The sequence below is a fragment of the Notolepis coatsorum genome (genome assembly GCF_963971535.1).
Source record: "Notolepis coatsorum genome assembly, chromosome: 14".
Classification (NCBI taxonomy): Eukaryota; Metazoa; Chordata; class Actinopteri; order Aulopiformes; family Paralepididae; genus Notolepis; species Notolepis coatsorum.
The window spans coordinates 31,988,429-32,012,694 of NC_140178.1; the positions used below are offsets into that span (position 1 = coordinate 31,988,429).

At 44.9% G+C, this 24,266-nt stretch overlaps 1 protein-coding gene across 2 annotated transcripts; it reads left to right on the plus strand.

The window, feature by feature from the left end:
- Positions 1-451: 451 nt before the first annotated feature.
- On the plus strand, positions 452-23,364 carry fam117aa (family with sequence similarity 117 member Aa). 2 transcript variants are annotated; one of them, XM_084328202.1, is made up of 8 exons: positions 452-903; positions 3,273-3,418; positions 7,511-7,606; positions 8,743-8,856; positions 11,521-11,637; positions 17,299-17,566; positions 20,110-20,293; positions 22,488-23,364. In XM_084328202.1, the coding sequence occupies exons 1-8, from the start codon at positions 783-785 to the stop codon at positions 22,720-22,722; spliced, it is 1,281 nt and encodes a 426-aa protein (XP_084184328.1). In that variant the 5' UTR covers positions 452-782; the 3' UTR covers positions 22,723-23,364. The 2 variants fall into 2 exon arrangements, with proteins under 2 accessions (XP_084184328.1, XP_084184329.1); XM_084328203.1 differs by lacking the exons at positions 452-903; positions 3,273-3,418 and adding an exon at positions 6,429-6,561.
- Positions 23,365-24,266: the final 902 nt, after the last annotated feature.

The following is a 24,266-nucleotide window of genomic DNA, read 5'->3' on the forward strand; positions in this document are numbered from 1 at the left end:
TTTAGAGAACGGCTGCTTAACGACGGGGCGGACACCGGAATAGGACAGTTGTCTGACTCGTCAACGCTGTCGTGGAACCTTCTCTGACCTGCCCCTGGGGTTTGCATTATGAACAAAACGCGTATAGAGGCTGGGGTTGTCTGGACAACTGACCAACCCCCCTGTTGAGAGACAGAGAGAAGGGGAAGAAGGGGGCACGGTGGAAGGAATTTCTACAAAGTGGGCCGGGTTGGGGCGTACCCTCATGAGACAGATCGAGCTTATGACCAATCGGCGTTCAGTAGTATTTTGCAGTAACCAATCAGATGAAGCATCTGCTCTTCGCGTCGCCCATTGGAATCATATACCGCACGAGATTGTGGCAGAGGTTGTGTTGTGTGCTGGTGTTGTCACTCTGCAGCGCGGCTGCTATATACACATTGAACCAGAGCTGTAGAGGGGGTTAGTTTTGGTTAACTAATGATTGTCCGCGCTTAGGTATATGCAACTACCGTTATCTATTGGTATTAGCTAAACTTTAAGGACCACTCAAGCTGGTTTCTTACTTTTGAGTTCGAAAGAAGTTGAGAGGAAATCATGGTCATCACAAAAGAAAGCTCAAGCTGGCTAACCACAGGATAACCATACTTTTGGAATAAACGTTTGAAAAATATTGGTCTATTCTAAATTGAAATTCAGTGGTGGTGGTGGGAGAAGGAGAACTCAATTATTGCACTCGTTCATAACTTTGATCGTTTGTTGGAGTTGTGCAGAGTGGGCGACTGGTTCTCCTCCGTTGGGGGATGTCGTGCAGGAGTGGAGCAGTTGTGGGGGTCAGCGTCAGTCCTAGTTTAAAACCACTCCGAGCCACTGTCCCATTCCAGCTTCACAATAAAGCACTTCTCTGCAAAGATGTCAACGCTGGTAAATATACAAAATTGGACACTAACAGACAGACATTTTTCAAATGTTCAACTCAAATGTGTGACGTTTACACAATGAAGGGTTTGTTTGTTGTTGTTGTAATCTACTAATGAGTGTCAACAATGATGTCCACCACCAATGCAAGCTGCTGCTAGATAGATGTTGGCTGTCAAAACGACCAGCCCTGGTGATGGCAGTACAGTAGCCAGGCCTCCTCACACTGCCATCAGCCATCCCCCATCTTGTGCATGCCATGCTTTTTCTTTGTTGGCCTCTTGTCTGTTGTTGTCAACCTGTTTTGAATTTGCATGATGTAAAATGACTTGATAGAGAGGCGTTGGTGTAATTTACACATTCTAATGTCACGATTAGAGACTGTAGGGGAGAGTGGAGTAATATGAGCACACCAGAAAATAAAGATATTGTTTCTTTGTTTTTGTTTTTTTCCAGTTGAAAGTTTTTGATAAGCTGTAACTCACTTGTCTCAATGCAAATTTAGCAAGGCTTGGACATTAATGGCTATATCACCAAGGTATAAGAACACATGCAGTAATTACCAAAAAAGGTAGCTCTGAATTACTAAGAGAGAAAGTGCTCTTCAGTATCTAGAAGAGGAATAGGTAATATTTTATTCTATTCAGATTTTTACCAAAAGTCTATTGGTTAGTTTACCTATGCGTGGCTCAATTATATACCCTTTTTCAAACAGGGTACACTATGATTTGTTTCTCTTTTTGTTGTCCTTTGTATATTATATATATGTCAAATGAACAGATATATCTTTGTTTTTATACTTATATATATATATACTTAAATCTTTCATTCATTCATTAAATTATATACCCTTTAACTAGGATCAAATTACCATACTCCTAACCTGGGAATGTTGAGCCAGATGTTGTATTTCCATGCCCTTTTAGTTCAGATGCATTCTCATTTCAATTAGAAGAAGAAAATATGGATGTACTTGTTTTACTTCCATCTCGTTTTTAGAGGTAATTTTATGTAAATATTGGCTCATCTTACATCACTCTCTCCTATATTTATTACAGCAAAGGACAGATTAGATAGAACAGTAAATTACCAAATTCAATAGTAATAAAGTCCTGCAGCTCTTATTATACCACAAATGATGTCAGGTCACCGTCCATAAGGGGGATTTGAGAACCGGCCACTAATTTGGCTAACCCCGACAAGTTAGCATGACACGAGCTGGTGCAATCTTAACATTATTGTAAGGAGGTGTAGTGTGACATGTACTGAATGCAGGACGTTTGACCCGACCAAAAGACAGGCATTGCCTAGAGCTCCTTGCTAGCTCACGATAGTAGGGCTGAGGATGCGGTGATGACCAACGAATCGACGACAATAAATGGCATGGGCAAGCTGGATCGTCACATTCTGTACTCCTTCATGTCAGTATGTTCTCTACTTGTATGACGTCATAAAGAAAGAACGTCCACCAGTTATTTTGCGCTGTGTTTGACCCTCCACAGTCCTAATGCAAAATATGTTAACATCAAGGCTGGCTCCCCGTGGAACAATCTAGAAAGACCTTGAGCTCTAAATCTGTTCCCAGAATAACGCTGTTCTACATCCCGAGGTGACATATTTGGACACTCAATCACTCCTGTGCACTCTGACCTCCGTGATCTCTATTGCCTGCGCAACAGGTTTAAAGGGCTCTTTGTTTTGTCCCGGGTTCCCTGTAATTCCCATGTGTCTGACTGCAACGATGTAACTCAAGTGTGTTTTGCTGTGGTGTTTATTTATACATCCTGTCTGCCCTGTGAGGTCGGGTTGAAGGGAAGCAGTATTTGTGTGCGTGTGTGTGTGTGTGCATGCTTGCATGTGGTTGTGTCTGAGGTGGGGGTAGATAGGCTGATCTATTTTGCAGTAGGGGAACTGTTGCCAGTCTTGTGCAGCATGTCTTTGAATGGCTTTACTCCAAGCTCATGGTCCTTCCCTCACCTGTCAGAGATTACACACACACACACACACACACACACACACACACACACACACACACACACACACACACACACTCTGCATGGTAACCACCAAGCCCTTTGGGCCGAGGCAGGGGGTAGCATGGCGGCCATTTTGTAGAACTAACATAAATAGTTCTGAGCTGCTTAACTGGGGTTGAGATGTAGGTTTTTATGTGACTGTTTTTATTCTATTTACAATGTTCCTGCAAGCTATAAACATGACGGGACATGCACAAGTTGGCCAAAGGTAGTTTTGTAAATAAGTCTGCCAGACAGAAATTGTTTTGATGGTGTACTATCCAGTTAAACATTGCCCAATTTTCAGTATTAAGTAACCAGATATTTATGGCTTTAATGTGTCTTGTCTGTTCCCACAAGCGGACGGGACCAAGTCTCGCCCCCCGAAACCGACCATTCGCAGAACCCTGTCCTTGGACGCTATAGTTGGACCCTATCTACAGGGTCAGTGGCCCAAGGAGACGGAGAGCCCAGCTGTTTCCTGTGTCAACGACAAGGCCACACAGGTGGGTTCACTTAAATTCATGGGTTTAAAAATGCAGCTAATAGACACAATACGGTCTGGATGGCATTGTGTAATTCCCCAAGTTAACCTCACTATGACCCAAGTTGAACCATAGAGAGAATTGGCACAAAACGTAACGTTGCTGTATTTCTTTGTCTTGTGAGGATCCGTGTATATGTGAAGGGGTAAGCCCGGCTCCGCAGGTGTCTAGCGGTTCTATAGTCGAAGGCAGCCAACTGGAAAATAGTTGTTTTTGTTCTCTTCAGCCTATGCAGTTACACTCTCATACCCCCTCCCCTCTACTGTATCTAGCCCTAACTAGTGCACAAAGCCTTAAGCCAACATAACCAAGCTTCCTTGGCTACGTCTTCACTCATGGCACCGTTTAAACCCAAGAAACCCCCTCGCCTCCATTGTGCACAGCAGACTCCCCCGACCTCATTATACAGACACCCAACCACCCCACCCCCATTTATGCTCTGCTACCACCACCCTACCCCTCCTAACACCTCTCATACCCCCCCCCTCTTAGCATAGTTTCTCTGTATTACTTAAAGGGGAATGCCACCCATTTAAAAAATTCATACACGTTTTCCCTGTGCCCCACAGTTCAGTCAATATTTGTGAACACGCACCACTCCCTTAAAGCGAGAAATCAGAGATTTCTATGGAGAGAACCTTGCAATCTGTGATGTCGCTGGGATGTACAATCTGGGGATGCTCCGTTGACAATGAATGGGGCTCTGTCTTGGCCTGTTTGAGTGAGCTCTTGCACCCAAATGAGACCTTCTAGCAATGCTAGAATATAAACCTTATTTGGGTGTGAGAACTGTCCTGGGGCCCAGGAAGAACATATGTGAATTCTTAAAATGGGTGGCATTTCCCCCCCCCTTTTTTTTTTAACACTTTGAGCGCCACGCCGGGTTTTCCTTTTTACCCGCTGAATGCCACCATCGGCGCCAATGTTAGCGTTAATATCGCCTAATCTATGTTTTAAATTATGGCTATGTGTCTAATCTGCCCATCGCATTATCAAAGACTATTTTCCAGTCAGTGCTGTCAAGGCAGATTGGTTTTTTATCGCGTCATTTCCGTTTCAGAGCATTTAGAAAAGCCCCCGTTTTGAAATAAAAAACAGCCCATTCTGGGGCATTCTATGAAAATCGTCTTTTACTGGAATATTCCACAACGTTGATATTCGTCGGCCTTTTTATGAATCGTTTTCAAATAAACGCTAGATGATCAATATTATACGTGCACGCAAGCACATTCGGGCCGCGCACGGATAATCGCTGCGTTGATTTCCTCTTGGACTTTTACAGTGAAACCGAAAGAGGACATTTCACAAAACAGCTTATAACTTCATCAAACTTACTCTGATTATCCTAACACTGATAACATAGAGTCCTTACCTGACATCAGATGGTATCCAACTGGTATATTCCAATTCCTGATCACCATTCGAAAAAATCGATAAGTGTATAGATCCAACGCGATACAGTAGAACTCCATGATCCGCGGGGCTCAGAGGATCCAGAATGAACTCTGATAACCCCGGCTGCATCAGTGGACTGGAAAATGTGGAGTACCGGATTTTTTCCCCCATTCATTTTCATTGAGTCCATTCCAAAATCCCTTATGTCATCTGGGAGACGACAGGGGGAGCTTTTTTCCACAATGATCGCCGGCGCCGCTTGGCTATACTCGGCTAGGCTCGGGTGATGCAATATGATTTCAGATCGCTAAAAAAAAGAAAAAATCAGAGAAATCTCGTGAGTGGCTTTCAACCACCTATTAATAAACCCGAGTATTCTCGTGTGTGGCACGGAAAGTGTTAAGAGGATGTAACTGTTGGCCATTGTTATCTTTTCATCAGTTGTCTGGTGGTGCATTCGGTCGGTCCTCGTCAACTCGTAAAGTCAGAGATTTCTGAGTTTACCACCAGGAAGTTGTACTCCATCGGCCGACCAAGTGGTAAATACCAGCGGTAAACTCTGGCAGGTTCCATGATACCCGAGTTTATGAGTTGTGATGTATCGGTGACCTTTCACCTCTTGTGAAAACATACTTTATTATGAACATGGAGAATCGTGAGACCTCATAAGAAATATCATGACATGACATGCTGGGATTCCTAAGAATCTCTCAAATTGCCTGCAATCAAGAAAGAAAGGTTGAATAATCTCGCTGAATCTGCTGCCTTACATCCGATTGTTTCCTGACTTTATGACCTAACTAGCTCAACCGAACGCCATCACCTCGTATATACCATTTGGTCACACGACACATTTCCGTCTTTACGAGGACCGACGGAACGCACCAGTACCCAGACGACCACTGTTGCTAGACGGGATCTCTTGGAGGTAAACTGACTGACTTGGGAGAGACTCTTGGATTATGTTTAACGTTATATCATCTGTTTTTGATTCACAGTTATTTATAGACGGGCTAAATATAATAAATATGACAAATGTAATTAACTTGTGTGTGTAATGTCAAAACACGAGGCTGATACCGCCATGGAAACATTAGACATGCCATCCTGAACATTCTATCACCTTATGAGCACAGTCTTTTTATAGGCCGGTGTCCCGTGATCTCCCCCGATTATGTTTTGGGGTGGAGGGGTGGTAGCTGTAACTCTACACCAACACGTCACTGTGTGTGTGTGTGTGTGACTGTGACTGACGACTTGTGTTCCTCTCCAACTTATTTAGCGAGCCCACTGGACGGGCGGAATATGGCATTGGCGTTGCACACTTACAGCGCGCTATAGCTCCCTGCCACAGTGTGTTACGTCGTCGCCGCGGAGTACGGCGGGACGTCTCTGACGGGCAAGGGGGGAGTTGCACCCCCAAGACGTTTGTGGGGGGCACGGGGGCGGAGGACACGGGAGGACGATACTTAACCATGCTCTGGAGGAGGGAGGGAGGGTAGCTAAAAGGCTAGCTGAGGCCAGTTCATGAGAAGCAGTGTGTGTGTGTGTCAAAGTAAGAGTGTGGCAAGACCAGAGCTAAGAGTCTGTTTCTGTGGTTTGGACTCATGGACCACCATTCCTCCATGTCCACCCAGGAGCCCGCTGTGCTCAGCCTCGGCCCGGGCCCCGCTGCCGGGACGGGATCCAGGGTCAATGTCAAGAAGTCGGTAGGAACATCACGCCTCCGCTAAGCCTTCCGTTCGCTCTCAGCCTTTGTGTGTGTGTGTGTGTGTGTGTGTGTGTGGGAAAGTGGGCCATCAGAAGTTCCATCTAGTTTGCAGAGTGACTGGGTGTTCTGTACTTCTCTCTCTGTCGTATAACACTGGGGTGTGGGTGTTTTGCGAGCACAGGTGCACTCATGTGTTGAACGCTGGTGTTTCACTGTATTATAATGTACTATATATTATGCTGTGGCCTGTGTAGAGGGGGATTGTGGTGACTCGTCTCCTCGCCTGCCTCTTCACAGCTGTCTGTGCGGCAGGCGTTAAGGACAGCTGTGGGACGCCACCTCTGTTCAATATTCAAATATAGTCTTGGTGTTGCTCAAGAGTTCCAAGATTTTCCTGTAAAAAGAAATGCAGGCAAAAGGTCAACCCTGGCTGACGGCGAGAATAAATAAATAATTTAGTCGTTATGCCAATTCCCCCCTCCCCTTCCTGGTCGTTGCTCGCATGTGCCCCCCACTGGTCGGTCTAGGGAGCCCTGAAGTCTATCAGATGCTTCCTCCGAGACATAGGAGACAGCCAGCAGCATCTTTTCACCTGCCAGCGCGGACTCTCATTGGTGAGGTGTAACGTGTGGGAGGTCACACTACCCTCACCATCTCCCTCCCTCGCTGTGCAGGCGCCCTGACCGACCTGTAGGAGTCGCTGTTTACAACGACCAGAATACCACCCCACCGGCTTCCCTCCCGCTGACTCTGCCAATTGAGCCAGTATGACGGCCGGCCAAGCCGGAGGCAACGCTGACAGCCGGACTCGATACCAGTGTCTCTCGCGTTGGTGGCGAGCGCTTAGTCCACTGCGCCACCCAGCCGCCCAAAACACAGCATCCTTGATATGCTTATTTAACAGGACACTTGGATTAAAAGAAACCTATCTTTTTCCCTCTCCCCAGACGCCACGCTCCTGGGCGGAGGAGAGCCGGGGTAGGAGAGGCGCCGGGGGACACAAACGCTCTGCATCGTGGGGCAGCGCGGAGCACCTGAAGGAGGCAAGTATTTCCATTTAATTTGAATAATTTTCTCTGTTCATTTTCCAGTAATCGTTTTTACCAGACGTGAAACAAAGACGCCCTTTTCTCCCCAGTTCTCACCCGATCACTGATGGTCCTTTTTTTCTTTTTTTTTTATCCACTTTTTCTCCCGTTTTTCTATTTTTCTCCCATCCCAATTTTCATATCGTCCAATTCAACCCTCCCCTGTCTTCGAACGTTGTTTCTTGCCTCCCACAAGCCGGCTGCAATGTGGACTAAGTCATACATAGCATGAGTCCTCTCCGATACTCGAGGTAACAGCCGTCGCATCTTTTCACCTGCGCGGCTCGATCTTTCAGCGTCGGGGGTCTGGGCTTTGGAGGGGCCTGCCCCCGTCGCTTCTTGATTCTACTGCGCAGGCGCACCAACCGACCTGTAGGAGTCGCTGTCCACAACGCCCGATCCCCACCCATCAGTTTCCCTCCCCGTAATACGGCCAATGTGTATTACTGTGGACGACCAGCTAAACTGAAAGCAATGTGGAGAGCGGGGCTCGAACAGGAGGCATCCTGTTCGAGCTCAGTCTCCAGCATTCGTTGCGAGCGCCTTGCCCACTGCGCCACGTAGCCGCCCCACTGATGGTCCTTTTTAAAGGTCCTCTTTCACTGTGACTATTTATTTCATATAAAAGTATTCTGTATTTTTGTATGAAAACTAATAAAGAAACTTGAACTTGAAACTTGTGTAAACATTTAAACGGAACACATATCGCCATTGCGTGATGAGTACAAAAAAAACCTCTTCAGTTGCAGTGATTGCCTGTGCAATAGCTAAAAATAACAAAATCTCTGTTCACTTTGATGAGCTAATCCACCTTCACAAGGCATTCTGTTTACATAGTAAAGTCAAAGTGAAATAAGTTCCCCTATCTATCCTTTCTAAAAAAGGAAGGTAGACGCTCAAACCTAGGGTCACTAAATGGAGGACCCTTATGTAAACAAGACGAAAGTATTTTTCTGGTCTTCATCCTCTTTGTTAGTTGTTAGTGTTGAGCTGTACTGTATTGTACCCATTCTGCCATCTGTTAATAACGTTTTCAATCAATCAATCAATCAATCAATCAATCAATCAATCAATCAATCCTCTGCCCTCAGGTGGCCAAGCTGAGGCACCAGCTGCAGAAGCGCTCCCGACATGCCCCTCCCCCAGGCGGGTGTGAGCGCCCCCATCGCCCCCTTCCTGGAGGCCATGCTGCGGGAATCACTCAGGTAGACCTACACTACACTGTGTGGACATTACTCTCAGGTAGACCTACACTACACTGTATAGACATTACTCTCAGGTAGACCTACACTACACTGTATATACATTAATCTCAGGTAGACCTACACTACTGTATATACATTACTCTCAGGTAGACCTACACTACACTGTATAGACATTACTCTCGGGTAGACCTACACTACACTGTATAGACATTACTCTCAGGTAGACCTACACTACACTGTATAGACATTACTCTCAGGTAGACCTACACTACACTATATAGACATTACTCTCAGGTAGAGCTACACTACACTGTGTGGACATTACTCTCGGGTAGACCTACACTACACTGTATATACATTACTCTCAGGTATACCTACACTACACTGTGTGGACATTACTCTCAGGTAGACCTACACTACACTGTATATACATTACTCTCAGGTAGACCTACACTACACTGTGTGGACATTACTCTCAGGTAGACCTACACTACACTGTATAGACATTACTCTCAGGTAGACCTACACTACACTGTGTGGACATTACTCTCAGGTAGACCTACACTACACTGTGTGGACATTACTCTCAGGTAGACTTACACTACACTGTATATACATTACTCTCAGGTAGACCTACACTACACTGTATAGACATTACTCTCAGGTAGACCTACACTACACTGTGTGGACATTACTCTCAGGTAGACCTACACTACACTGTGTGGACATTACTCTCAGGTAGACCTACACTACACTGTGTGGACATTACTCTCCACTTGCTGTCACTGTTGTAGGTAAAATATGCCGGCACACCACATAGATCTCCGTATGATGCACTATGGAATGTAGTCTGATTTATAGTTATTTCTATTTAGAATGGCAGGGAAATATTTTAACAACTTTTTATAAAAATAATTTTATGAAGTGTGAGGTATGACATGAGACGAAGATGGGTTTCGACGGGTGTTGCCGATGCCCAGCTTCTGTTTTCATTGGCAGAGGAGGGAGACGCTAGCAACAGTGATATAAAAACAGCTCGGCTTTTCTTAGGAACTGCTGTCAACGAGCTGCCTGCGTTACTACCATGCGATCGCAGGAAGGCAATACAAAACCACGGGACAACAAAACACCTCCAGTACATTCCTAGTAGACTCCTAGTATGAGACCCTGTGAACATTCTTGTTCCTAATCTATAATCAATGAACATCTTGCTTTTACAGCGCTGTTATACACAGAAAGATGCATATTTGAGGACATGTCATTCAGGCACACACATACTGTACACCAGTGGTCACCAACCCTTTTAAGCCCAAGATCACTTTTTTTTTTTTTTTTGGTGAAGGCAAGATCTACCTATTGAAGCGTTGAGAGAAAAAGACAGCCAAGATTGTACTTTAAACTAAATGACTTTTATTTGCCTGTATTCTAATTACATGCAATGCTTTGGTCCAACATTAAAACGTCAAAGTAGAACTATTATGTACTTTCTCAGTCAGTGCTAAGTGCAGTCATCTTATGCAGAATCACCTTTCACATCAAAACAAAAGTAGAACTGTAATGTGGACTTTCTCATATTATTTACATTGACAAACATATTTACAATTAGCATTTTATAAAGTAGAACTGTAATGTGTACTTTCTCAGTCAGTGCTAAGTGCAGTCAGTGCTAAGTGCAGTCAGTGCTAAGTGCAGCATCATTTTCACATCAAAACAAAAGTAGAACTGTATGTGTACTTTCTCAGTCAGTGCTAAGTGCAGCATCACTTTTCACATCAAAACAAAGGTAGAACTGTAATGTGGACTCTCAGGGTAAGATCGAAAAAAAAAAAAAAAAATTATTTTATTTTTAATTTTCATGGAAAGATCTGCAGGGACAGTCTCAAAGATCGACCAGTCGATCAAGATCGACGGGTTGGTGACCACTGCTGTACACATACTATACTATACATAGTATACTATACATAGTATCTGTAGATACTATATCTGTACATATCCCTTACCTACTCTTACTAGTTACACTGCTGGCCAGTATGACTTACTACCACAGTGTCTTCTTCTTCTTCTTTCGTGTAACGTCAGAGGTCCAACTCCGTATCTTGTAGCCATGCCCTTAACTCTGGTCCCACATCAAAGAGGCTAGCTTCCGAGGGTGGTTTGTATAGGGGGCAGATGATCAGGATGTGGTCAACAGTCTGCTCAGGGTCTCCACATTCACATGCAGCGCTGTCTGCCAGGCCCCCCTTCTTTAATGCTGCTTTAAAGCGACGGCCCCAGATCTTAAACGGTTCAGCAGAACCCATTGCTGGCGTGGAAGATCGTCTCCTGTGGCGCCATCTCCAGGATCCCAGATGTAGTGGTGGATACAGGTTGGCCCAGCACTCTCCCACTCTCTCTTCCAGGCTGCCGCCAGCCATCCATTTCTGGATAGGTTCTCAGTGGTGGAACGGAGCATCTCTTGTGCCGCCGTGTTGTAGGGGTGGCGGGACTTGAGTCTGTTCATACTGCTTTACTGTCACATTTGCTCTGGTTGGATGTCAAACCTCTTTTCATTATACTGTACTTGTTGTAATGACGATACATTTTAATCAAATACATTTTAATCTACTATATACACACACACACACTCTTTTGCTTCATTGTATTGTTTATGTGGTCTCTCCTCAGACTATGCCCCTGATACCACTGAACAGACTGGCCCCTCGGCTCAGACGTAGTGTTGAAGGTCTCAACCTGGAGCTGGAAGGGGTTTTTGTGTCTGAGAAGCCTGAGGATCAACACGCGGTGAGGCACTCGCTGGACTACTTCTAACTACTACTGCTACTACTTCTAACTACTACTACTGCTACTACTAACTACCTCTACTACTTCTAACTACTACTGCTACTACTGCTACTACTAACTACCTCTACTACTTTCAAGTTCAAGTTCAAGTTTCTTTAATAGTTGTCATACAGAAGTACAGAATACTTTTGTACAAAATGCTTCTTACTGTTGCGCTCCAGAGACTGTGCATGACAAGATAAGTATGAAATAAAAACATAGTAAAAATTAGAAGAAAAAAAAGAGGTCACAGTGTTCAGTTTAGACATATGTACAATGTTCGTAGACGTAGTTACCATACAATATACAATACTGTGCAGTGTACTAATATACAATACTATAATCTATATAGTGCAAGGCATAAATGGACGAGGTGCAGTTTAGGTACAATTCACAGTAGGTGTACGAGTTGTAGTGCAAATCCTTTATCAATAAATATAAAGTGTAAGTGTGTTTGTGTGATCTAAAGTGTGGAGAGTGGGTGCTGCAGTGTGTTGTTTGTTTGAGTGAGTGAGTGTGTGTGTGCGTGTGGGTGTGTGTGCTGTGTGCATTTGATGGTTGTTGCATAGTGATTATTGTTCGTTTAGCGATTATTGTTCGTTTAGCAGCCTGATGGCCTGGGGATAGAAGCTCCTTCTGAGTCTTTCTGTGCTCGCCATAAGACTCCGGTATCGCTTGCCTGACGGCAGCAGTTCAAAGAGGCAGTTGTTCGGGTGGCTCGAGTCCTTAATAATTCTCTTAGCCTTCCCCTTGCACCGCTTGTTGTAAATGTTCTGGAGGGTGGGAAGCCCCCCTCTAATTGTGCGTTCGGCTGAACGTGTCACTCTTTGTAGTCTGCTACGGTCTTGTGCAGTGCTATTCCCAAACCAGGAGGTGATGTTGCCGGTCAGGATGCTCTCTATTGTACATGAGTAGAAGTTCCTAAGGATCTTCTGACTGACTTGGAACTTCCTTAGGCGCCTGAGGAAGTAGAGGCGTTGTCGTGCCTTCTTCACAACACTGTCAATGTGTGTGGTCCATGTCAAGTCCTCGGATATGTGGGCTCCGAGGTACTTGAAACTGTTCACTCTCTCAACTGGTGCCCCGTCGATGCTGAGGGGGCTGTAGTCCTTGACCCCCGACCTCCTGAAGTCCACAATCATCTCTTTTGTTTTGCTGACGTTCAGGGAGAGGCAGTTCTCCTGACACCACTGTGACAGGTTCTCTACCTCTTCCAGGTAGGCCCTTTCGTCGTTGGCAGAGATCAGGCCCACCACTACTGTGTCATCAGCAAATTTGATGATGGTGTTGTTGTTCCGCTGTGCTACGCAGTCATGTGTGTACAGGGAGTAGAGGAGGGGGCTCAGAACACAGCCCTGGGGGGCCCCTATGTTGAGCGTGATGGATGAGGAGGTGCAGTTGCCGGCTCTTACCACCTGGGGTCTGCCCGTCAGGAAGTCCAGGACCCACTGGCACAGGTCATAGTTCAAGCCCAGGTCCCTGAGCTTGGCTATGAGTTTGGAGGGGACTATGGTATTGAATGCTGAGCTGTAGTCGATGAACAGCATTCTCACATAGTTCCCCTTCCTCTTGTCCAGATGTGATGCTGCTGTGTGCAGCACATGGGCTATGGCGTCCTCCGTGGACCTGTTGGGGCGATATGCAAATTGCAGAGGGTCCAGGTTGATGGGGAGGGAGGAACAGATGTAGCCCTTCACTAGCTTCTCAAAGCACTTCATGGCTATGGAGGTGAGGGCTACAGGGCGGTAGTCGTTGAGGCAAGCGGGCGTAGATTTTTTGGGTACAGGGATGATGGTGGACTTCTTCAGACAGGTGGGGATGACGGCCTGTTCCAAGGACAGGTTGAAGATGTCAGTGAATACCGGGGCCAGTTGGTCGGCACAGACTTTTAGGACGCGGCCGGGGATGCCGTCCGGTCCTGCTGCCTTCCTGATATCCACTTTTTTAAAGATCCGTCTCACCTCATGCTCTGTTACCCTGAACACTGAGTCTCCATCAGCAGACCCCCCCCCCCCATTGCCGTGGTTTGTAGGCTGGTGTTGTTATTCACAGCCTCAAACCTCGCATAGAAGGAGTTGAGATCATTTGCTAAGGAGATGTCACTGTTCAGTTTGAGGGGGGTTCCTTTGTAGTCTGTCATTGTTCTGAGGCCCTGCCACATGCCTCTAGAGTCAGCCTGTTCAAACTGAAGTTCAACTTTATCCCTGTAACGCCGTTTTGCCTCTATTACTGCTCTCCTGACGTTGTATCTTGCCATCTTGTGTTCTTCCATGTTGCCTGTCACCAGCCCGGTGTTGTATGCTGATGTGCGCACTTTCAGAGCCTCACGGACGGATTTGTCTACCCAGGGCTTTTGATTTGGGTAGATATTAATTTTGGTGGTGGGGATTATTACTTCTACCTGAGTACAGACATAGTCAATCACCGTTTCGGTGTATTCGTTAATATTGGCTGTGTTATCACGGAATACACTCCATTCTGTGCTTCCCAGCACTGCTTGGAGTGACTCCACTGACGTCACGGCCCAACGCTTAACCTCTCGCGAGACCACCGGCGTTCGCTTGAGACTCTGTTTGTACTTAGGCAAAAGAAAAATTGCGGCGTGATCGCTTTTACCGAATGGACTAAGAGCCTGTGACTTGTACCCATTCTTAAATTGCGAGTATACATGGTCTAATATGTTCTCGCCTCTGGTGGGACAGGTCACATGCTGATAGAAATTCGGCAGCACCTTTTTAAGACGCGCGCTGTTGAAATCCCCCAAAACCAAAATGGCCGCGTCAACGTTAGCTGCCTGGAGTTTGTTTACCTCGTCGTGAAGTTTTGAAAGTGCGACCTCAGTGTTCGCGTGTGGTGGAATGTACACTCCGATGAGGATGATGGACGTTAACTCTAACTACTACTGCTACTACTAACTACCTCTGCTACTACTGCTACTACTACTACTACTACTACTACTACTACTGCTACTACTTCTAACTACTACTGCTACTACTTCTAACTACTACTGCTACTTCTAACTACTACTGCTACTACTTCTAACTACTACTGCTACTACTAACTACTACTGCTACTACTTCTAACTACTACTACTGCTACTACTTCTAACTACTACTGCTACTACTTCTAACTACTACTGCTACTTCTAACTACTACTGCTACTACTTCTAACTACTACTGCTAACTACTACTGCTACTACTTGAAGTTCAAGTTCTTTAATAGTTGTCATACAGAAGTACAGAATACTTTCATACAAAATGCTTCTTACTGTTACGCTCCAGAGACTGTGCTAGACAAGATAGTATCAAATAACATAATAACATAATATAGCATGAATTTAGAAGAAGAAAATGAGGTCACAGTGTTCGGTATAGACATATGTACAATGTTCTGAGTTACCATATAATATACAATACACAATACTATGCAGTGTACTAATGTACAGTACTATCTAGTGCAAAGCAGAAATGGGATGAGGTACAATTTTAGGTACAATTACAGTAAGGTGTACGAGTTGTAGTGCAATCCTTCATCCATAAATATAAAGTGTGGGGAGTGGGTGCTACAGTGTGTTTGTTTAAAGTGGGTGTGTGCTATAAAGTGTGTGGAGTGGGTGCTACAGTGTGTTTGTTTAAAGTGAGTGTGTGCGTGTGGATGTGTGTGCTATGTGCGTTTGGTGGTTGTTGTTGTGTAGTGTTCATTCATTGTTCGTTTAGCAGCCTGATGGCCTGGGGATAGAAGCTACTTCTGAGTCTTTCTGTGCTCGCCTTGAGACTCCGGTATCGCTTGCCTGACCGCAGCAGTTCAAAGAGGCAGTTGTTCGGGTGACTGGAGTCTTTAATGATTCTCTTAGCCTTGCCCTTGCAACGCTTGTAGTAAATGTTCTGGAGGGTGGGGAGCCCCCCTCCAATTGTGCGTTCGGCTGCACGTGTCACTCTTTGTAGTCTGCTTCGGTCTTTTGCAGTGCTATTCCCAAACCAGGAGGTGATGTTGCCGGTCAAGATGCTCTCTATTGTACATGAGTAGAAGTTCTTAAGGATCTTCTGGCTGACTTGGAACTTCCTTAGGCGCCTGAGGAAGTAGAGGCGTTGTCGTGCCTTCTTCACCACACTGTTAATGTGTGTGGTCCATGTCAAGTCCTCGGATATGTAGGCTCCGAGGTACTTGAAGCTGTTGACTCTCTCAACCGGTGCCCCGTCGATGCTGAGGGGGCTGTAGTCCTTGACCCCCGACCTCCTGAAGTCCACAATCATCTCCTTTGTTTTGCTGACGTTCAGGGAGAGGCTGTTTTCCTGGCACCATCCCGCCAGGACCTTGACCTCTTCCAGGTAGGCCCTCTCGTCGTTGGCAGAGATCAGGCCCACCACCACTGTGTCGTCAGCAAATTTGACGATTGTATTGCTACTCCGCTGAGCCACACAGTCGTGTGTGTACAGGGAGTAGAGGAGGGGACTCAGAACACAGCCCTGGGGGGCCCCTATGTTGAGGGTGATGGATGAGGAGGTGCAGTTGCCTGCTCTCACCACCTGGGGTCTGCCAGTCAGGAAGTCCAAGACCCACTGGCAGAGGTCATAGCCCAAGCCCAGGTCCCTGAGCTTGGCTATGAGTATGGAGGGGACTATGGTATTGAATGCCGAGCTGTAGTCGATGAATAGCATTCTCACATAGTTCCCCTGCCTCTTGTCCAGGTGTGATGCTGCTGTGTGCAGCACATGGGATATGGCGTCCTCCGTGGACCTGTTGGGGCGGTATGCAAATTGCAGGGGGTCCATGTTGATGGGGAGGGAGGAGCAGATGTAGCCCTTTACTAGCTTCTCAAAGCACTTCATGGCTATGGAGGTGAGAGCTACAGGGCGGTAGTCGTTGAGGCAAGCAGGCTTGGATTTTTTGGGTACAGGGATAATAGTGGACTTCTTCAGGCAGGTGGGGATGACAGCCTGTTCTAAGGACAGGTTAAATATGTCAGTGAATACTGGGGCCAGTTGGTCGGCACAGACTTTTAGGACGCGGCCGGGGATGCCGTCCGGACCTGCTGCCTTCCTGATATTCACTTTTTCTAACTACTACTGCTACTACTAACTACCTCTGCTACTTCTAACTACTACTGCTACTACTAACTACCTCTGCTACTACTACTACTGCTACTACTTCTAACTACTACTGCTACTTCTAACTACTACTGCTACTTCTAACTACTGCTACTACTTCTAACTACTACTCCTACTACTGCTACTACTTCTAACTACTGCTACTTCTAACTACCTCTGCTACTACTGCTACTTCTAACTACTACTGCTACTTCTAACTACTACTGCTACTACTTCTAACTACTTCTGCTACTTCTAACTACTACTGCTACTACTGCTACTTCTAACAACTACTGCTACTACTTCTTCTAACTACTTCTGCTACTTCTAACTACTACTGTTACTTCTAACTACTACTGCTACTTCTAACTACTACTGCTACCTCTGCTACTACTGCTACCTCTGCTACTTCTGCTACTACTGCTACCTATGCTACTACTGCTACTTCTACTACTACTGCAAACCACACCCGCTGCCCCCCTGTCTCTTTTAGCTGAATTATCTCACACCTCTTTCCCCTGCTGGATATTTCAGATTCTGGACGTCCCAGATGGCCATAGGGCCCCCGTTCCTGCCCAGAGATGCAGCAGTGGCTCCCAAAGTGATCCGTCCCCAATCCCTCTGGATTCCTCCTTCATCTCTCCTTCACAGTCCCCCTGTCCTCTGGACCCTGCCTTCCTTTCTCCATCACAGTCTCCCTGTCCCCTGGACCCCGCCCTCCTGTCTCCATCATCGTCCCCATGTGCTTTGGACCCATGTATTCTGTCTCCGTCTCAGTCCCCCTGCCCCATGGCAGAGCCAGGTTAGTGAATTGTATGTTCTTCTTGTTGGTTTATATCTTTTGTAGTGGCCTTCACTAGGGATGCACCGATATGAAAATTGGCCACCGATACCGATTGTTCAACTAACACAATCGGCCGATACCGATATTTGTGGCAAAATATAAGTATTTGTAATTTTTTTTAATATATATATTTTTTTATTTTCATTTTTTTTTTTTTTTTTTTGAATGAAACTACTGTATATTTGTATGTGTATGTTTGTATTTGTAGGCCTCTTTACTTACTTAAAAAAAGGAAACATCAAGAAATATGTTTATGGTATTAATTCCACCATGCCATGTAGCACTATCCCTCTCCCAGTATCGTCTGGTGGCCTGCAGATGGATACTATTCTCTCAACCAGAGCTCTCAAACCAATGCAATAGAACCATTTTGATTGACAGTCGATTCGGCCAATTACGTCACACCGCTAGCACCCACCTCCTGCTGTTCTTACCACCAATCGGCAAGCGTTTATTCATTTTCTACTTCCGGGCATGCCGCCATTGATCTGCTTGCGAGAACCACAACAAGCTAATACGTTAGCTGCCCGCCGACCAGCGCTCCAGAGTCCACAGGATGACCAAACGAGACACAATGATTTTACTGCAACAAATGTTATAATAAAACAAAGCCTTTCTATACATTTGTCTGGTTGAAAACTTTATTAACAGATTGCAGAATGGGTAGTTGGGTACGGAATGGAACTGAGCTATGAACGGAGTAATGCCTTGCTTACTTGCTATCTTCGGGTAAATAATATGCTGATGTTATTGAACGTGTAACACTAACTATATAACGTTAATGCCACAAAACGAATGTTTGTGTCATTTTAACAGCAGATACTTTCTTAAATGCCATCTTCCCGAGAGAGGGGTGTTGACGGGGAGCTGTGATGGGTTCGCTTGGTTGTGTTATTAATAGCATTGAACAGCTAACCAAAAGCTAGCGTTAACTAACGTTAAAGGTTTAGCCATAACGTTACCTTGGCTAAAGTTGGGGCTATTCATAATCCAGCCATAATGGCTGCAGACCTGCAAGCAAAGTACAGCAAGTTGGCAAAGGAGTATTCCAACGTAAATCACATTTTCACCAGTAACGTTAGTCTTCCACCTCCCGGTAGCTCATGCTAGCTAACCTAGCTCATGTTAACGTAGTCACTGAGCGACCACCTCGCGGTACACAATTAATGACATGTTGCGGACAGCCATATCGGTGACAATGTTTAGCTTTTAGTGCCAAATGATAAGAGTCTGAAGCGGAGTCTCAAAAGACAATGTTGAATATTTAGTAGTAACTTTGATGCAGTAGCTTGTGTGTGTGTGTGTGTGTGGGGGACTGGGGGCGGCGCGTTGTGCAGGACGCGACTGAATTTATCGGCTACTGCCATCGGCACATTCAAGCTTATCGGCCGATAGGCCGATTGCAGTCAACAAGGCACTTATCGGCCGATACCGATACCCGACCGATGCATCGGTGCACCCCTAGCCTTCACGTATTGGCTGAAGAAGCACACAAAAGCACTTTAAAGGAAAACTCCAACATTTTGGGAAATTAGCTTATTTGCCATCTACCCTGGAGTTAGACAAGAAGATGCATACCTTTTTCTTCTCTGCATGCAGTAGGAGTAGGAAGACGTTGGGAACTAGGCTAATGGAGGAACCTATTTCCAGTGACTGACGCTAAGCTAGGCTAACGGTGCACGTCTTCCTACTCCTACTGCATGCACAGAGAAGAGAAACGTATGTATCTTAACACTCCAACATTTTGGGAACCCTGGAGTTAGACAAGAAGATGCATACCTTTTTCTTCTCTGTGCATGCAGTAGGAGTAGGAAGACGTTTGGAACTAGGCTAATGGAGGAACCTACTTCCAGTGACTGACACTAAGCTAGGCTAAAGGTGCGTGTCTTCTTCCTACTGCATGCACAGAGAAGAAAAAGGCTATGTATCTTCTTGTCTAACTCCAGGGTAGATGCCAAATAAGCTAATTTCCCTAAATGTTGGAGTTTTCCTTTAAGTGACTTACACAAGCACACTTATTACACACACACACACACACACTGCTGCTATTTACAACAATAATTTTTATTTATCCACTGTTTTTCTTACCTTGAAGAAAAATAGTATATACCTTGTATTGTATAGTTTATATGGATCGTTGTGTATTGTTGTCTAAAAATCTACTACGTTTGAGGAGGTGGGGAAAAAATACGTTTTTCTGAATGTATGTACATTTAAAAAAGCTGACAATAAAATAATCTGAATTTAAATTTGAGGTTTAAGATTATTGGATCATCGATGTTTCAGCACAAATCGTCCCTCTAGCTTTACGCTGAAACGTCGGTGGTCAAATGTCACAAATCAGAGGGGAAACGCGTGTGACGACGAGTCACGTCAATATGCTTCCAAGTGAAAGGAATTTGTTTTTCTTTTTGGTACCCAGAGTCGTTTTGTCTGTGCTTTGTAAAAGTAGGTACTGTGTTGTGTTTTTAAAGCCTTGACTGTTTTTGTCCCGTTTATAGAGCCTGTGGAATGTGGGACCCTGTGTCCCTCTCCGTCACTTCCTCCGGTTCCTCTGGACCCCTCTTTGTTGCACTCTTCCTCCTCCTCCTCCTCCTCCTCCCCTCGGCCCAGCAAAACCTGCTCCTTCCAGCGGGAGCCTCCGGAGGGCTGTGAGCGAATACGCATAATATGTGAAGAGGCCATGTGAGTAATATTGTGATGAACTGAATGCATTTTAGATTACATTCATTATTTCTGGAGATATGTGAATAGACTGCTAGGAAATTCTTGCATTTCTATTCATTTTTAAAGGTGCTAGATAACTTTCAGCCACTAGATGTTGCTCTAGAGCACCAGCATGGAGGTAGGGAGGCGATGCATGGATGCAACATGTAAACGACAACATTCATTTTGGACCCGCCAACATTTAAAATGATAAGTTCATTAATCAATAATTTTTTGGGGGGGAAAGCAATACTTTTATTCCGCACCATTATTATTTTTTTTATCCACTTTTTCTCCTTTCTATTTTTCCACTGTACCAATTCTCCCCTCCCCTGTCTTGAACGTTGCTCGCATATGCCCCCCACTGGCCGGTTGTAGGGAGGATAGAAGCCTTGCATCACGTGTCCCCTCCGATACACGAGGAGGCAGCCTGTCACATCTTTTCACCTGCCAGCGCAGACTCTCATTGGCGAGGTGTAACGTGTGGGAGGCTCACACTACCCCCGCCATTTCCTGTCTCTGCTGTGCAGGCGTCTCCAACCGACCTGTAGGAGTCGCTGTCCACAGCGTCCAGATTACCACCCATCGGCTTCCACCCGCTAACTCTGCCATTGAGTTAGTATGACGGCTGGCCCAAGCCGGAGGCAACGCCGACAGCCGGAGTCGAACCCGGTGTCTCTTGCGTTGGTGACGAGCGCAATGTCCGCTGCGCCACCCAGCCGCCCCACCTTTTAACACTTTCACTGCCACACGAGATATCTTGGGTTTCCGATAGTTATGTTGAAAGCCACTCACAAGATTTCTCAGATTTTTTTTTTTTTTTTTTAAGCGATCTGAAATCATATTTCATCACGCGAGCCTACCCGAGCGCCGCCGGCGATCATATGTGGAAAAAGCGCCCCCTATCGTCTCCCAGATGACATAAGGGATTTTGGAATGGACTCAATGAAAATGGATGGGGAAAAAAATCCGGTACTCCACTTTTTCCAGTCCACTGATCCAGCCGGGGTTACCACAGTTCATTCTGGAGCCTCTCAGCCCCGCGGAATCATGTGTACTACTGTATCACGTTGGATCCATACACTTATCGATTTTTTCGAATGGTGATCAGGAATTTGAATATACCAGTTGGATACCATCTGATGTCAGGTAAGGAATCTATGTTATCAGTGTTAGGATAATCAGACAAATTTTGATGAAGATATAGGCTGTTTGGCGATTATCCGTGCACGGCCCGAATGTGCTTGCGTGCACGTATAATATTGCTCATCTAGCGTTTATTTGAAAACGATTCATAAATAGGCCGACGAATATCAACGTTCTGGAATATTCCAGTAAAAGACGATTATCATAGAATGGTCCAGAATGAACTGTTTTTTATCTCAAAACGGGTGCTTTTCTAAATGCTCTGAAACGGAAATGAAGCGATAAAAAACCAATCTGCCTTGACAGCACTGACTGGAAAAGTAGTCTTTGATAAGCGACGGGCAGATTAGACACATAGCCATAATTTAAAACATAGATTAGGCGATATTAACGTTACCATTGAAGTGGACCGTGGCATCAAGGGGGTAAAAAGGAAAACCCGGCGTGGCACTCAAAGTGTTAATTAATTCTTGTGTTTTACTTAAAGGGATAGTTCAGATTTGTGGAACCTTAGTCTACTTACCAATTATGTTGATTGGTAGAATCCTTTCTCAGCACAATCCATGCTGTTCCTCATACTAGCTCTGGCTAGTTATCCGCAAACTAATGTCTAAAGACTCAAGTCAATGGGGTCAAGCTCCTGTCTGTACAAGCTGACTGACGCTCACTGAAATGTACTCCACAGTTCACACAAAGTAGATTTCAGTCAGCTGTACAGTGCTGAGAAAAGACTCTACTGATCAACATCATATTTATTTTTTATCTATTTTTCCTCTACATTTCTATCCTGACAAATTGCTGACCATGCAATTTCCCCACGGTTATGAATACTAGGGGTTCGGAATCTTTATGATTTCAATTCAATATACATTTTTGGGGTCACAATTTGATCTAAAATTGATTCTCAATTCATAATTATGATCTAGGCAATTCGACGGGTTAGATCCTGGGTTCGCTTTTAATCTTAGAAGACAGAATCTTGATTTCTCTCTGATTATTTCTCTCATCTCTTCTACCCTACCTCCAGTTCCCACTGTCATTTCAAGCCTCTCCTCCGGCCATCCTGCCCCGACCCCAACAAGGTGAACTTTACCCCGCACGGAGGCTCTGCCTTCTGTCCCGTGAGTCTTCTGAAGCCTCTCCTGCCCTCTATGGACCTCCTCTTCCGTGGCCTGTCTGTCTCTCCCGTCACCGGTTGCCCGGGTCAAGCTGCCACCGGGCACACTGTGGGTGCATATCTGAGTGGACCCTATCAGGACTAGACCACACATGTGAACATTACCAGCGGACTCCTTGTTTTTTTTTTTTTGGGAATTTGAAGAAGTCGATTCATTTTTATGCAGGACTACCAGCTATGTCGTCTGTGACTGTGCTGTAACATGTTGAGGCATCATGATCGATCCGATCAAGATAAGTAATAAAAAACTTTGACTGTTTCCTGCAGGGAGCTCAGACATGCGTTTGTTCAGCACTTGTATCGTTCCACTCTTGTCCTATACTGGCTATGAACTAGTTTATGGGCCTACATTTAGGAAATTATACAGTGCTGTTTTAAAAATATATATATTATGAACGACACTTTGTCAGTCGTTCCTTTGAGTCGTTGGATCAGCATTTTTATCATTTCTGTTTTCGATGGAGAAAGATTAACATTCTCAATCAAAGTGTTTTCATGCTAAATTGATGTCAAAGTGAATTCATATTGAAAATCCTGAACGCTTAGTAATTGTATTTACTATCTCAGAATTAACTTACAACTTGATGTTTCGCCGATGAAAGAATGGCATACATGTTGTAAGTGTTAAGTGAATTTGTTCTTGAACTTTCGGATTAAGGGAGATATTTGTTCAGTGTTTTCATACGGTCTACGAATACTGTGGTACTTTTGTATAGATGCATTTCTATCTTTTTTTTTTTTTTTTTTAATTTTGGATTAAGAGTAAGGACGCTGGTATAGATGCATTTCTATGGAGATCATTTTTATTTTTGGATTAAGAGTAAGGAAGGGTATAGATGCATTTCTATGGAGATCCTTTTTATTTTTGGATTAAGAGTAAGGAAGCTGGTATAGATGCATTTCTATGGAGATCTCTTTTTATTTTGGGATTAAGAGTAAGGAGGCTGGTGGTACTTGTTTTTTGGGATTCATAAATAGGCCCATCATTTTTACATTGATAGACCTAATGTTTACACTTCCTCAGTTACATACTGCGTGAGCAGGGATGGAGATCAGAGGCAGGGTTTTCTGTCTGGGATTCAAACGCAGAAATGGTCCCACACCTTTCCTGAACCGAATGAGTCTAATGGAGGTTATGACGGAAAATGGCACTGCTGAACCTGTGCCCTGAATCCCTTTGAAGTTTCCTCCCTGTGTGTTTTTAGTCACACTGCTGATGTTCTACTCTGACATTATTTCGTTTATTTTTCCTTGTGACCATAGTTCATACTGACAATGAAACCTGTTTTCACTGTCAGCGCAACACAAGAAAGCCTGTATGGATGTCATAACATCAGAATCACTTGTGAATAGTTGTCTCACAATTTGTACTCTCTTTGTACTTTTTAAGCTAGGCTATACACAGGTGTGTGGCACTGATTCTTTATGGAAAATCAAATCAAAATAACTCATGCTGACGATGCAAAGATTTCTTGTTTCCATCCACATGAGTGTTAATGTACATGATGGAATTATAAAGTTATTATTGGCAAACTTGTAGGGTTTGATCAGGTGGCTTTCTTTGTTGTTGTCTTTTCCTTTTGACACGTGTAGTTCGATTTGTTGAGCTGAAACACTGCCTTCTCTCTA

Bases quoted from the DNA above. Each gene is read 5' to 3' on its own strand.
- fam117aa (XM_084328202.1), top strand. From the start codon at position 783: ATGTCGTGCAGGAGTGGAGCAGTTGTGGGGGTCAGCGTCAGTCCTAGT. The intron at 904-3,272 runs GTAAATATACAA...TGTTCCCACAAG, and splicing joins CTGCAAAGATGTCAACGCTG to CGGACGGGACCAAGTCTCGC. The intron at 17,567-20,109 runs GTTAGTGAATTG...TCCCGTTTATAG, and splicing joins CTGCCCCATGGCAGAGCCAG to AGCCTGTGGAATGTGGGACC.